Here is a 16537-nt window from a genome sequence, read left to right as displayed (position 1 = left end):
TTCTTATACACAGCTCTATCGAATATTCACACTATGGTATTTCTTTCGTTTTTTGTTTTTAATTATTCCTTTATTGATTATTTGAGTTAATATATATTTAAAATAAAGTTGTGATTTTCCATGCTGATCCTTTTTCTCAATTATCTGTTCAAACCTCGCTGTCTTTTTGCAGGGACTCCTGAGGATTATTCACAGTATTTCAGTATGAATGCGACAACTGCTGTCCTCAGCCTCCTAAAGCCAATAAACAGGGATTTGCACCAGAAATTTGATTTGGTTATTAAGGTAATTTCAACTGAATTCTCATTTCCATGTGTTTGTACATTACTAAGTAGCAGTGTCCATGGAGAATGTGAGGATTCCTTATACAAAAAGGGGAACCGTCAACTTATAAGCAAAGATTCTTCTAGCAGTAAGGTGTAAGTTAAATTCAATGCCATGTTAGAAGTAACTGATCTATATCATTGTAATTGCTTTGACAATAATGTTGCATGGGAGAAAACACACTGAACTTGGCATCCAGCAAACATTTGCTGGCATTTAGTTTCACTTCATTACGTTCAGTGAACCTTCTGTCCCAAATCGGTCTTCTCCATTATGATGTTTTGGATTAAAATTCTCATGATTCCTGACCATTGGCCATGCTGGCTGGGACTGGAGTTGCAGTCCAAAATATTTGGATGGCACCAGGTTAGGGAAGGCTGCCCAATGTTTATGCATGTTAACTCAGAAGCAAGTCCCTCTGAGATCAATTTTACTTGTAGCCCGAGTAAATATGTACAGGATTACCAAAATCAAAATGAACTTTTGCTGGATTGCGCCTGAAATATTTGTTACAAAATGTAATTTTTACAACTACCTTTATATATTGCAATAAATTTTACTGACCATAATTCAATACAAAGTTAGGCATTATTAAACCATTCAAAGGACTTCCCCACACCTATCGTTAGTCTCTTGTGGCTACCATGTTTTGATTTTCTGTCTTGAGGAGCTGTGTTTTTCGGAGAAAATACAAACCCCAAGCTTTGTCTGAGACATGCCTGAATATATTTTTTTCTTTGACATTTATAGATTTGATTTCATGTGGAGGACTGTGTGGGATTTTAAAACTCAATATTTTAAGTAACAAGCTAGAAGTGAAAATTGCTTCATTCATTCCGTAGAGAGGCTTAGCTTGCAATTCTGTATATCCTTAGTTGGGAGTTAGTTACTCTGAATTCAATAAGACTTATTCTGAGTCGACATACATATGATTGCAGCTTCAGGCAGCCATTTCTCCCAGTAGATAGCACTTTTTCTGTTGCCACTTCACCATGGGCTCTGAGCGCTTGTCAGAGAATCCAGCATACCCTAGATATTCATGCTTCATGAAAAGACCCTGAAATCACAGTTGCTGACAAAATGGAAGTTAAACAGTTCATTGTAACTTGGGATTTCCCCCTGCAGACAGCCATGAAGAATCTCATTCTGAATGTAGTGGGGACAGTTCTTACCTGTGTCCACTCTGAGGCTGCAGTCCTATGGTCCCTGGGAGGATATCCTAGAGGCCATGGGATGTTTTTATCTCCCTCTCCAACAAGAGGGAGGGGAGAGGGTACACAGTATATTCTGTCAAACCCATATAAGCTTCAAGGGACACCAAGTATATACTGTCTGTATCAATGGTTTTATGCTGTTTAAGGTGATGATTACCATTTGAGTATGGTAAATATATGCTCTCTCTCTGCTCTCTCTCTCTCTCTCTCTCTCTCTCTCTCTCTCTCTCTCTCTCTCTCTCTTCATGTGTATATACATATACAACCATATTAAGAAATGTGACAGCTATTGATGCCACTAATTATAGGGAATTTATTGAACAATTCATTTCCATGCCTTAGTTGTTAGACTACTTCTCTTATTTGAATGCTTCAGGTGTGCATAGACATTAGTTAAGACAAATGCTTTCACACATTTGAGTGCTCGGACCCACATTCACAAATACCTGTTAGTTTTTACTGGAAAAAAATAACTGGGGATTGGTGCTAAGTAACTCTATAACAATCTTTAAAAGAAAGAAAAAACCCACCAATTTCCCATGGCCACATTGTAGTACCTTAATAACTGGCTATATTATTAATGGAAATTTTTACAGGCATTATTAGATTCGAATTACCATGGTTGGTGAGTAGTTGAGTGGATAATAAGCAAGGGTATCAATCTGTAAGACTAATAATATGCCACATGCTTGAATAGTATCATTTAGCACAACAGTGTCGAAAGTTCCATTAAGCTGGCAAGATGTGGCAAATTTGCTTATCTGGGCTTGTGTTTTGTAGTGTGTAACTCAACAAAATATCTCTCTTTATATCTGAAAGCAAACCTATTCATAAAGCCAAGTAACACCAACATTAATAAGTTTTCCGTACAAATTTTAATGATACCCTCAAAAAAAAATTTTTTACATCTGTTTCCATCTTAAAGTCTTTGTCCTTATCTTGGGGAAAGATTCTACCCTACTTCCATTACAAGTTGTTCCCTTGAATTTATACTTCATGTGATAAATTATTTTGGATGAATTTTCTGTTATATTTTTGTGAACCTCTGCTGTAGTATTCAGTGAATGAATAGTGCTACAATTGTGCTGAAAAGTTGGGAATTATACATACTAACAGATAGCTCAATTAACTGAGTGCCAATCCTTATATAGGCCAAATAGTACCATAATTTGGTGGAAGACCAAAGGTTTGCAGAAGAGTCTGTGTGTGTGTGTGTGTGTGTGTGTGTGTGTGAGAGAGAGAGAGAGAGAGAGAGAGAGAGAGAGAGAGAAATGGTCTGGCAAATTTTGAGCATACCAAGAGGTCATGGAATGCTGACTGATTGTTGGATGGGATAGAGGTAAGGAATAATGGAGTGGAGTATCCTGAAAGGAAGAAGGTGTCAACCAGCTGGTAATGACTGGAGTATACTGCAACATTTTGTTGCAGATCCCACTTGTATTATTCTTAAGATAGTATAGAATCATTCTGAGCCTTCTGTGAAGGATCAATTGACCATAACTCAATGATTTTTTTTTTTTGAGAATTATTCTCTGTGTACAATACTTGGTGGCTCTAAGTAGTTTGACTGGTTCCTTGCCTTGTCGGGTTGGTGACAGGTTAAATATCACCTGTACCCCCTGAGCACTTTTCTCTTCTAAAACCGCTTTCCTGAAAAAATCTAGTAAAGGGGTGACACTTCACAGGACCAGCCCTGCCATTAGGCAAAGTGAGGTTGCTAACAGGCAGTTGATCTATTCTAGGGTATCATGAAAGGTTAGGAAATTGTTAGCTCCTTAATTTAGTTTATTTTTTTACTCTTGCACAGAGTAGTGCCTGTATGCTTCTCTGTCATATATACCAAAATAACCTGGCCAGCTTTGGGGACTGTGCACCTTGACTTGTTCTGTCTCGGACAGGAAAATGCCTTGGGCCAGCCTGGGATGATGGATAGCCTGTGTGGAACACAGTGTGAAAGCTGCTCTATCACTGCAGCCCTGAGCCTAAGTAGGAGAAACATGTTTCTTCAGCTGAATCAGCCCATGAATGCATGATGCCATGTACTAACACATCAGTGTGGGAGCATGAAAAACTCCCAGGCTATTAGCATAGAGCAAAAACCACAACACAGAATGAAAAAGCCATACTGAACTAGCATCTTGTTTTATAATAAAGGCTTACATAGATTGGTGAAAATTTTGCTTCTGTGTTGCAGCCAACAAATTTCAAAACATGATAAGAGTTTTCATTACAATCCTGATTAACAGTGTGTGTGTGTGTGTGTGTGTGTGTGTGTGTGTGTACTGTGCTTTGCTTTGCTTTGCTTTGCTTTGATAATCCATGATTATTATGTGGGGCTGGGAAGGGAAAAGGCAGTGAATTGTTTTTAGCTCCTTTCCCTTTGCAGCTTTAGGTCTGTTAGGGACTCCTGAACTTCGTTAGTAACAATGACCCCTACTTAATTGCACTGGCTACCTAATTAAGGTTGGATTTGGTTGAGTGGCGAGTGAGGTAAACTGAAGGAACAGGTGCAAAGAACCGCTTTGCAAAGGAGGGGACCCTGCCTACTTATTGTGAAAGATACAAAGGCAGAATCATTAGATTGGAAAGGATACTTTGCTTTACATTGTCTCTATTGCTTGTGTTTTAAGGCTTCCAAATTTCCTTAATCAGATTGATTAATCTGACCTCTGATTATTATTGTTAATTTGTACAGAGCCATCTCTGCACAGAGTCCAAGAGAGCAATTAGCTGCCCAAAGGAGCTTACAGTGTAGAGTTCAACACAGGGAAGATAACACAGGAAGGGTCCAAGAACTGGAGGCAGTGATAAACTAGGCAAAAAGAATATGCATTTGACATATGCTCTTGCTTGATTGCAAGCTTAGTTTCAGTAAGACATGAGAACTAGTGGGGTTTGCCCAGCCCAAAGGCTTGACAGAAAAGTTGGGTTTTGAAGAGGGATTTGATGGAAGTAGGAGAGGTGTCCTCGTGCAGAAGTTCTGGGAGGCACTTCTGAGCATGTTAGGCAGCAAAAGAGAGAGACGGTTTGAGCACATGCTAGCTTTTATATATCTGCAACGAATTTGACCTATAACAACAACAACAACAACAACTTATATCCTGCCCATCTGGCTGGGTTTCCCCAGCCACTCTGGGCACTTCCGACAAGAGATTAAAAATACGTTAAAACATCAGTCATTAAAAACTTCCCTAAACAGGGCTGCCTTCAGATGTCTTCTAAATGTCAGGTAGATTAGCACTGTGGGTAAAGATATGTGCTAAGTACTTAGAATACTCAGAAATTGCCATAGTAGAACTATTGGCATATAGGCTGGCTTAGAGAGGAAAGGCCCCCTAATGAACAGTTCTTACATCTTGTCGCCCTTAAATATGCTCAGGATATATATAGATATATTATATTCAGCATTAGTTGACCCTTCTGTCAGCATTTGATCTTATTAGTATAGGCAGAAAGGTATAAATTCAGCCAGATGAATATTGATTGGAGACTTTTTGTTTCTCATCAAAGCACAAAACTTCCTTCAAGGTCAGGCTTGAAGAGCAATAAAAGCCTTCCACCCTGATCTCAGGAGGCATTTGGCAAGGATAACTTTTGGCTCAAATTTTATTTTCAAATTCTTTATAAATATTACATAGCTTCTGATTTGTTGAATAATCAGTTATTTCCTTTCACTTTCCTAGACAAGAAAATGTATCTTTTTGTTATTTGCAGTTCTGTGTTGATCTCCAGTAGGTCTGAACTGGTCCTTAAAACGTTTCAGTGCATTCCTTAGTTGTGAACATTTAGTTTTTTAAAAAACCAAGCAGATACTTCTCTACTGTAGTGTCCTCCATTAGCAACCTGGGTATTTACTGAGCGGCAATTTGATAGGAAATATTCAGTTAGCCAACAGATCAGAAATGAAATGGGTATTTTCAAACAAAACAGTAAATAAATGCAGAATTCTGAGTACAGCTGATGCAATGTCTTCGTTTTGGAGAAGCAAAAGTAGACGTGGTTTTCCCAGCTCTCACTAACCTGAAAGCAAAGACTAAACCCAACTTCTTCAGACCATGTCTTTGGTTAGACTGGCCATGTCTCTTTCCTTACCAAAAGCAGCCATGGGCAGTCCCAGTCTCAGTTAAAGCAACACCATGATGGGATCCCAAACAGGATTAGGACCACTGTTTTCCTACTGGAAATTGACACCCCCATCTCACATCTGCTACTTGTCCCCCTGAAATGTGCACCATCTCTCCTCCACTGCAGTTTTGGTGTTATATTATTCAAGTTACAGCAACAGCCAAGGCGACCTTTTTTCATCTTTGCCGCATCAAGCAGTTGGTCCCTTACGTTTCCCGCCCCGACCTGGCCACAGTGATCCATGCGACGGTCATCTCCAGGCTTGACTACTGTAATTCGCTCTACGCGGGGCTGCCCTTGAAGCTGTCCCAGAAACTCCAGCGGGTACAGAATGCTGCAGTGAGGCTCCTCACGGGGTCTCTGCCATGGGAGCATATTCACCCAGTGCTTTTCAAGCTGCACTGGCTCCTGGTGGAGTACAGGGTCAGATTTAAGGTGCTGCTTTTGACCTTTAAAGCCCTTCACGGCCTAGGACCCTCGTACCTATGGGACCGCCTCTCCTGGTATGCCCCACGGAGAGTCTCAAGGTCTATAAATAACAACACCCTAGTGGTCTCACGCCCTAAGGAAGTTAGATTGGCTTCAACCAGAGCCAAGGCCTTTTCAACTCTGGCTCCGGCCTGGTGGAACTCTCTGCCTCATGAGACCAGGGCCCTGCAGGGTCTGATTTCTTTCCGCAGGGCCTGTAAGACAGAGTTGTTCCGCCTGGCCTTTGGCTTGGAGCCAATTTGATTCCCTCCCTCCCTCTCTTTCTTTTTTCTTTTCCTTCTCCTCCTGCGATGAGGCTACATTTTAATATTTTAATGTTCCTTTATTTTAATGTTGTATTTTATTTTTGTTTTTAAGTTGTAATCATTCATCTTGTTTTTATTGTTGCTTGTAAGCCGCTCTGAGCCCAGCCTTGGCTGGGGAGGGCGGGGTATAAATAAAAAATTATTATTATTATTATTAAATGTCCTTTTTCCTTTATAATTACTTGACAGTTACCTGTTCCTTGTGGCCATGCTGGTGTTTAAAATGTTGTACAAATAAGGAGAGGTATAGAAGCACATCATTCTGTGTACAGTGGTATCACAGGTTACATACGCTTCAGGTTACATGCGCTTCAGGTTACAGACTCTGCTAACCCAGAAATAGTGCTTCAGGTTAAGAACTTTGCTTCAGGATGAGAACAGAAATCGTGCTTCAGCGGCACAGCGGCAAGAGGAGGCCCCATTAGCTAAAGTGGTGCTTCAGGTTAAAAACAGTTTCAGGTTAAGTACGCACCTCCAGAACAAATTAAGTACTTAACCTGAGGTACCACTGTATTGCATAATTTCTTGTCCTGATCTTGCACCTCTGTTGGCCAAAATGTCCAGGAACTTCAAACAAATCAAGGTTGGGGAATCTATGGCCCTCCAGATATTGTTGGACTCCCACTGCCATCTTCCCCAGGCAGCATTGGCAAAATTGAGGGTGATGAGAGTTAATTATATGGAAGCTTAAAGGCAAATACAACTAAAATGCTATACAGTTTCCTATTCCTGGCACATTGATTGAAGGAGATCTCAGTTTACTTTTTTTTAAGCAAAACAAAAAAACCCATAAGCCTTTGCTGCTGTTGATGCAAGAGAACAACATGATTATGTCATTCCTGCCCTCTGTACGATAAAGTCAGCCCTTAGTATTGTGTCCAGATAATTTTGCCCTCCTATAGCACAGGGAAAGGGAGATGTTTGGATCAGCACTGAATTTGGGCAGCAAGAAAAGAAAATATATATTTAACATAGGTGTCTGTGTATGCATGTGTTTGTGCGCATGCACGCATGCACGTACCCCCCCCCATATTAAATACTTGAACAATCTCATCTCATGAAAGTGACAGATTCATTACACTGATTATTTGTGGTTAAATGATCTCTAGTAGGGGAGGAATTGAGTGTAATCAATTTTCCTCTAAGTATGTTTCTGATTGACACAGATTTTTTGAAACCTGGCCATCCTATCTGCCTCCCCACCCCCACCCTCCTTCTCTCGGTGTGTGCATAGATGTAGTGGTGAGGAAATAGGAAGAGTTCAAAAATACCATATCAGCATTTTCTACCTATTTCTGACACAGCTGGTGTTTAATTGGAGTAGACTTTGATATTTAGAATTAATGCTTATCCTTTAAAATGAACGAGGTGGTGTTTTTTACTACATAATTTAGAATGTGCAGCAGTGATGCAGTCAGTAATTTTTTCCTTACTTGCCAAGGAGATATTTATTATTTGATGGGTGATGCTGAGATTTATAGTGATAGGATGGAATCCTAAATAGGCTATGAAGTTTCTGGCATCCATCCCAGCCCCCAAGATCCAATTAGGCCTGGTCTCAATCTTTAATTGGGCACTTTTTGACTTGCCCCTTCGACTGTGCTCGACACACGACGGTCAGTGTTGCTGCCCTCTATTTCCCTAACGCACCAAGATAGGACAATAGGTGCTGCATTTAAGGCGGCGGGGGGGGGGAATGAACGAATTCCTATGCCCCACAAATAACCCAGAGATGCATTTTAAATAAAAGCACACAACATTCTACTCGAGTAAAAACACTAGGCAGGCCCCACAAATAACCCAGAGATGCATTTTAAATAAAAGGACACATTCTACTCATGTAAAAACACAGTGATTCCCGGACCATCCGCGGGCGGGATTGAGAAGGCTATTGGGCCGCATCCGGCCACGGGCCTTAGTTTGCCTACCCCTGCTAGAGCTGGGGCCTGAAAGTGAAGGGGACCGGGCAAGGGTATAGAAGCCCTGTTCCACAAGCACACGCCTGATCACACTACATGGGATCTTTCTTGGGGCTTCAAAATGACAATGACCTCTGGAATATGGTGTCTTACGCACAGTCCTTCCTTGAGTGCAATGCTTAATATTATTTGGTTATTTATTTATAAGAATAAATGATTTTGCCAGTCATGGTTATTTAACAATTTGTTATTACTGTGTGTGGGGTGGCTGGTTGGTTGGTTTTTAACATTTGTAATAATGTTTTTGGAAGCTGGCTTGCAAGGGCCTCCTAAAAGACATCTTACGAATGTTTTTAATGAATAAATAAATTCTGTTCGAGTTAATAGCCCTACTTGGATGGGGGCTGACTTTACCAGTAACAAACACACTTTTTGCTTTTGTAGGCAGAACAAGACAATGGTCATCCTCTTCCAGCATTTGCCAATCTACATATTGAAGTTCTAGATGAAAACAATCAGAAGCCTTACTTCACAGAAGCAGCGTACGAGGGCTTTATTTTAGAGTCCTCCCCTGTGGGTACAACGATCTCAGATAACCAGAACTTGACGTCTCCACTGCAGATCATAGCTTTGGATAACGATGTAGAAGAGGTTTGTGTTTTGCATTGTTAAAACATTCAAGTGTGCTCCGTGAAATGCCATATTTGTCCATAAACGCTGGATGATTTCATAAATAGATTTTTAATAACCCGATTGCACCAAGGTTTACCAGTGTAACTGCTGCATGTGACACACACAAAATGTGGGTTAAAATAAATATCAGAATTTTTGGAAACAGTCCTCAACAGATTACTTTCCCACAGTACAAAGACTGTTTCAGGCTAATCTCTTGTTTCTGTGATCCATTAAAAAGCAGTGAAATATTTTCTCTAGTGGTTTTTGCAACTGAAGTGATTCAATTCCAGGCTAGAATGGCAATAATGTACTTGAAGGGGCTCTGATTCAGAGTTTTTTCTGATTAGTTCAGGCCATTAGACAAATTCAGGCAGGAATGGCGAACAAAGTTTAACAATAAGGCTTGATTAACCATTAGGGTGGTTAGCTAAGGAAGTTCCATCCATAGTAGTAAAAAGATACGTTTTTGCCATTTAAAGGTAAAGGTAAAGGTACCCCTGCCCGTACGGGCCAGTCTTGCCAGACTCTGGGGTTGTGCGCCCATCTCACTCAAGAGGCCAGGGGCCAGCGCTGTCCGAAGACACTTCCGGGTCACGTGGCCAGCGTGACATCGCTGCTCTGGCGAGCCAGAGCTGCACACGGAAACGCTGTTTACCTTCCCGCTAGAAAGCGGTCCCTATTTATCTACTTGCACCCGAGGTTGCTTTCGAACTGCTAGGTTGGCAGGCGCTGGGACCGAGCAGCGGGAGCGCACCCCGCCGCAGGGATTCGAACCGCCAACCTTTCGATCGGCAAGCCCTAGGCGCTGAGGCTTTTACCCAAAGCGCCACCCGCGTCCCTTTTTTGCCATTTAGAAGGAAACAAAACATTGTGTAGAAGGCAGATCGTAATATTCTTCATGATAAAGTCTAAAGTGATACTGTGGATAAACCTGGATGCTTTTCACAGATACTGTGGATGCAGCTTCACAGATTGTCACCGCCCAATCATAGCATAGGCAGAATGGCTAGATGCAGAGGACAGGACAGGACCCCGGTATTTTCAAGGGTTCTACAGAGGGCATACACCTTATAATGTAGTAGTTAGAAAAGCTACTCTTCTCATGTTTTACCCCATAGATTGGTCTCCACCAGGCCTCCACTCTTCTCTGTCTTGTTCAAGCCTCTTGAGGTCAGCATATGTCTCCTCCCCTTTCTCATATTTAGTTTATTTTATGCAGCCATAGCTAGATGCCTTCCTGTTCTACCAGTCACCCTTCAATTATATCTTTGACAAGTTCCCCGTTTATTTATTTATCTATTTTAGAAAGCGCTCTATTGTACTGGATTGCCTGCCTCTCAGTAGTGAAAAGCCACGCCTGCTGGATTCCCCTATATCCTCCTTTACATCTAACTAGGCCAATCTAACACGAACTAGCATACATAAGGATCAATTCTGAAAATGTGTAAAATAACAGGTGGTTTATGAGTGACTTTTTTATATAAGCAAATTGCATAACCCATGCTGAAATGAAGCCTTAGGAATTTTTGAAGGAGTGAAGAAAATGAGATGGTTATGCTTTGACTTTCATTTGGGATAAATGCAGGGTGAGATGTGTTTCAAAAGCAGCATGTGGTGCTTGGTAAGGAATGGGTTGCTATCCAGAAAGGCAGGAGAGATCATAGCACAAGCAGATATTTCATGACTTACTGAAGGGTTTTAATATAAAAATGTGATGGGCATGTTCCAGCCAAAAGTGGGCACTTTCAAGTCCAATAGATTTGAGTGAGAGAATTAAAGATGAGTTTAAATTTTGCCCATTGACATGAGAATTTCTAGATACTTAAAAGATTCAGGGCACAAGTTCATGAGACAAATTCACACATAGTAGATGCACATAGAGCAAATCATATTTGTGATGCAAATTTAGATAGACTTTCAGAAGGAAAAACAAAAATCCAGCTTTAGTTACTCTGAGCTGCAGGATGAAAACAGGTTATTCTGGACATGATACATTAATTTCCCACTAGGCAAATTAAGAGGTTAGGTGGGTGGAGTCTTACTGGCACTGTTCTTTTGCAGCATCTCCCAGTGAGTAAATTGTTTTTCAAGTTTAAAAAACAGAGTAGGGACAGGATCCACTTCAAAAGGCTTGGGGCTTAGGCCTAAGTGCCACCTGATGACAGTGCTGTTCCTTGCTGAAATCTATAGGACTAGGATCATGCCTCACTTTTTTATGGTGTTTTTCTTCATACCATCACAATCTTCCAGAACCTTGAAAGTTGTTGCTGCAGTTCCTATAAGTGTCTGGTGCATGATCTTCAAATATACATGCACACAGCATGTGGAGCAACTCTCTTGATGGATGCATTATTTACTGGCTGCTGGCATCTGATGACCATGCCATACAATGTGGTCCTAAGGTGGAGACATGTGGGAATAGGCAGCGGGGATGACTTCCAAAAAGCCTTGTTTCCTCTTGTCTCATTTTACCCAGGTTTCCACCCTACTGCTCATTTTGAAACTGGAAGGGGGTTTTGTAGCTCAGCATAGCCTGTCAGTATATTGAATCTATATAGTACTGAAGACACCAAATTCGCTGACCCATGTTGCCAGGATAAGTGGGTGGGGAGGAAGAGAGAGAAAAAATGTGTTTCACTGATGGCATTAGACACCTAAGAACATAGAAAGCTACCTAATACTGAGTCAGACCAATGGTCCATCCAGCTCAGTATTATCTAATTTGTACAGTTCTGTTTGAATGTTGTAACTTGCCCTGGGACCATAGAGTAAAGTGCAGGATGGTGGTGATAATGTTAATACATTGACTGGTTTTCAGAACCTCTCCCAGTCCTGCCTGAATATGCCAGGAATTGAACTTGTGACCTTCTGCATGCAAAGTTCTATCACTGAGCAGCACTTCCTCCTGGTTGCTCAGTCTGGGATGTTGATAAATTTATAATTATTCCTGGAATTTTTGGTAGGGACCACTTCAGGAGTAAGAAGAGGCGGTGGCCAAGTTCTGTTACCAGCTGCATCCTTGGAAAGAGAAGAAACCTCCTTTCCAACCTCACCAGCAGTTCAGATGGCTGTCACTCGCTCCAGTATTTTAGGAGCCTGTGACTATTGGATTCCTAGATTTTGCATCCCTGACTAGTTTCCAGAAGCAATACAGGAGCATTAGAACTCTGCAGAACTTGCATTAGCTTGTTGGACTTTTAGAAGGATTAAAAGAAAGTGAGGCTTTGGGGGCCATGAAGCTTTTAAATAGGTCATCAGACTATATAAATAAATGCTCATATGTCAAAACAGGTATCTCTGTGACTAGATAGACTCAATGGCAGCACAGGGAAAAGGAAGGGGGAATAGAATGAGCTGCTTAAGTAATTTTTCAAGAATATTTTCAGTCAAGTTTTTTAAAGTGTCAACTTTGTCAACTAACATCACTGTAATCTCATTTACATATTATCAAAAATATTTAATTCAAAATTAAAACACGGTAAATTTGTTTTCCTGCATTAAATCAAAAACAGAAATAAAGATTCAATGCTAATTTAATTCCCTGTAGACGAACCCCTGGGGTGTAACAATTTGATTTCTGCATGTGAGAACATGAGCATCTGAAGATTTGGTAAAATTAATGAACATGCATTTTCCCTCTTGAATCGAAAGACAGAAGTTAGTGTTAATTGTGTGGAGTTCACAAGCTCAGACATGGAATTAGTGTAGAACATTAAGTATTCATTTTAGCATGAGACTTCTGCATTAGCTTCAAGCTCAACATTAACTCTGTAGCAGAATGTCTAGATGAGGCCTGTGAAACTTGAGATCCACAAAGTGATTTATGCTCTTGAGCTATCTATGTTATCCTACCCAGAAGGCTGATCTACAATAGAAGGAAATTATAAATGCAAACAACAACAGCTGGCATAATGCAGGCTCCAAAGTCAGTAAAGCAACATGGCATATTATGGTTTAAGACAGTGTGAAAGGGATTATAAACCTTGTCATGTGACTCAGGGAAACTAACATAGACAGCGAGTCAGTATGGTCCCTCTGGCACAGTTCAACTGACCCTGAAAAAATGCTCTGTCCCTTTCAGGGAGAGAGAGATTTCCCATGGAAGCCAATTATAACCTCTATTGGTTGTACCTTACCTCTAATACCATAGTTTGTAATCCCATGTGTGTGGCAAAGATTGTCCTTCTGGGCCATCATTTGCAATATTTTTCACAGTTGCCAAATTGAACTGGGAAACCATTCTGGATTTGGAGTTTCTTAGCAGATTACTGGCAAAAAACAAAATTTGTGATGGAGATGTTGAAATCCATTGCCAAGGTGATTCAGGAAAGAATCTTTTGAACTTCTGTTCACTAAACTGAAACCTATTGTTGTGTTTGCATCCATTTAGTTCCCTGGAGGTTGGGGTGGTTCACATACAGCTCAGAGCAGAATACTACTATTTAGCCTATATTCAGTCCCTTATGTATTCTCAAAGGTTACTGCAGACCTTAGAGCTCACCTCAACCCCTTTATTTGGCTTTGCATCCACATCTAACTAGACGATATTCTAAGAAGACATTTCTGTCCCACCCATAATTACTCCAAGATATGCACTATATGGATTTCCACAGCCCCCTTGTCATTAGGCATTAAACAAACTTCAGGGCAGAAGCTACATCCTCCTCAAACACCACAGAGCCGGTGCCGATTCTCCATACCCTGTAGTATTGTTTCTCCCCACAAGGCAAGACTACACCTCCCTCCTAGTCTGTGGCAAGGGGCAGTGAGCATCCTCAGCATCTTGTGCTGCTACTCTGCTATGGTGCTTCTAAATGTATGGTGCAGCTCCCAATATGCAAAGTTATGAGCAGGGCCTCTTCCCAGGAGACAGAGTTACCCTGAGGACTAACAAGGCTTTCTGATGAAATACCCAGAGTCAATTCAGCTCTGTCTATGCTCCTTGCTTTGCCCTGGCTGGAGACAAAGGCAAGATGAATTCTGGCTTTACCCCTGCTTTCCCCCCACAGGTTGCAAGACCTTGGGTGAATCAGTATAGTGGGACTTTATCCAATATCCAAATTCATAGCTCCTGCTGTTTAGTACAAATAACATCTGCATATTATAGGAAATGAACACAGTGGTGTCAGGTTCCTGTGGCCAACAACAAAATCCACCCTTAGCCTCTACTTTTGTTCAAAAGCTTTATCTTCATAAACACAGTGTTTTCTGAGGAATAACCAACACTGGTTTTCCATAAGAGAAGATGTTGGGGAACCCCAGTGTACCTGTATAAATGTTATTTAGGAATTCTAATTTCCCCAGCTAACAACTTACCAGTCAGGTAGCTTTCTCTTTTTTTACTTCTACTTCCTCCTTCTACCCTTTTAACCTTCTTAAGAGATGGTGCAGAAATATTTCTTCTGTTTCCTGCAAATCACAACATGTGTGTGTGATCTAACAGTGCGAGCATTGTTAACTTCAGAAGAGAGAATGCACATGAGTTTGTGACTCCCCTTTCATGAATAGGGAAATATCAATGGTGATTATAAAGGGAAAGTGTTTTGAGTGTTAGATTCGGTCTAAATTTGTAATCTTTACAAAGGAAAGAAGATCTTGATAGTGCTTTTGTTTGGTGGTCCATTGTTTTTACATGTCTTATTTCAATAGCTTTTTAAAGTGGTTCCAGGCATTATATAAGTTTACTGCTTACACTTATTTTATTTTCTATTTGCTTCATTTTGTTTTTTAGGTCCCACCAGGTGCCATTCCTGTAGGTATTTTTAGATGTTTGTGTGGGTGTGTTAACTCCTTCCTACTCATTGACTTCACTTTTTCTCACCTTTCTTCCTGTATAAAAAAACAAAACAAAAAAATTGACCTGTCTTTTGCTGAATATACTTTTTCAAAACACTAATTTTGGAAGAAAAGAAAAACCTATTTGATAGCAGCATTCCTTTCTCTGTTTCCATACCTCATCTGAAGATCAGAACTGTGATTATCTCTTCTGAAGATGCGGCAGCCACATCATGTTCAAAGCTACCATCTCTCTTCCTTACTCCCTTTTCACCCATTGCGCACTGTCCTTTATTTCTCCTACTTCTTGTCTGCACACAGCAGTGCTACTGACATAAGACAGAATGCAGAACATTGGGGAAAGAGATGCATCACATGTGAAAAAGATCCTTAGTACTTTCCCTGTTTCTCTTTTCCTATTCCTGTCAGTTGCAGTGATGCTGTTAATACTTCTTGGAACACGAGCGACCACCTGTAGAAACTTCCTTTTGAAATATCTTACAAGTCTTCGATATTTCAATTAGCTGGTAAAAGGAAAGTGTGTCACATTAATGGGTGTTTACAAGGTTTTTATAATACATATTTGCTTAGCAAATAAATGTTATTGCAGTACTTGAAGAAAAATTATATGGAAACTTTTGAAAATGGGAAGTCCTGATGTTGTTCTGTCAGAAAATTGGTGTGTGGAATGAGACCTTTATTACTCTTCTTAGCTGGCTTGCTGCCTAGGAGTCTGATGACTTTCAGTTATCACAGCATACTCCACAATAGCATCTCACAAATACTATTCACAACAGCGTTGCAAAAATACAGTTTCACGGGATTTGACCTGGGGAGCACATTATTTGGCTGCCGTTGTGGCACATGGTGCTGCCTTGTTTATTCAGAAATGTAACATTTCCACTAATCCCAAAACTGTAACAAATTAGATGAAGGGGAAAACCCACCACCTCCTCACAGCTCGGGCCATGCTTTATATATATATATATATATATATATATATATATATATATATATATATAATTTCATCTTCTGGGCTCTTTGGTCACAGTGTTCAAATATGTATTGCAGAGTACACTTTGCAGAGGAAAGTATTGTAGGTTGAGAGTATTTGTGGTGTGTTGGATCCATTCTTAAAGTTGACCCAGTAAGTTACTAATGACTCACTTGAGTCTCATTGATTTCAGTGGATCTCACTCTAAGCCTGGATCCAACCCAGCATTTAAAAACAGTTCCATAGAGGGACACCAGCTCCTGGGAGCTGAGCAGTTTTGGGCCCCCTCAATATCTTTTGGGAGGTGGCTAGGGCTGCCCAGTGTTGAGGGGGTGGAGGAGGCTGAGTGCGGAACAGCTCCAGCAGCTAGCTCTTTCTCCTCCTGCTGCTTCAGAGGGGAAGAAGGGTAGAAGCAGTTGGAGGAGGCGCCGCCAGCCATTGAAGCCATGTAGCCACTGTGTTCCGCTCTGCCCCCAGCTTCTCTCGACATCCTGATATCACATGTGTGATTTTGACCCTGCAATCGCCCTTGCAAGCTGGCACCTCTGGTTCTATATGAATGAAAGCAAAGAGCTCCATCGCATTGAAAACTTAGCCATTTTTAATGCCTTCTACCATTTTTTAAACCAAGGGAATCCTCTTATTTCCCAGTGATGTGGGCCCTTTTTTCTGATACAGAAAACAAAAGATCCTTCACTCTGATTCTTTCTAAATGGC

General features: G+C 40.8%; 1 protein-coding gene across 18 annotated transcripts in view; it reads left to right on the top strand.

Annotated features, from left to right (window-relative positions):
- The window catches only part of PCDH15 (protocadherin related 15), a gene marked incomplete at its 3' end in the record, with an annotated part of 626354 nt that overhangs the window by 444118 nt on the left and 165699 nt on the right, over positions 1 to 16537 (top strand). For all 18 annotated transcript variants that reach the window (XM_081912931.1, XM_081912944.1, XM_081912932.1 and 15 more), the window contains 2 exons: positions 173 to 285; positions 8821 to 9027. In XM_081912931.1, the coding sequence (XP_081769057.1) occupies positions 173 to 285; positions 8821 to 9027 (320 nt within the window). The remainder of the gene's footprint in view (positions 1 to 172; positions 286 to 8820; positions 9028 to 16537) is intronic.

The sequence above is a fragment of the Podarcis melisellensis genome (assembly GCF_964234715.1).
Source record: "Podarcis melisellensis genome assembly, chromosome: 5".
NCBI classification, from domain to species: domain Eukaryota; kingdom Metazoa; phylum Chordata; class Lepidosauria; order Squamata; family Lacertidae; genus Podarcis; species Podarcis melisellensis.
This window is presented reverse-complemented; position numbering and strand designations above follow the sequence as displayed.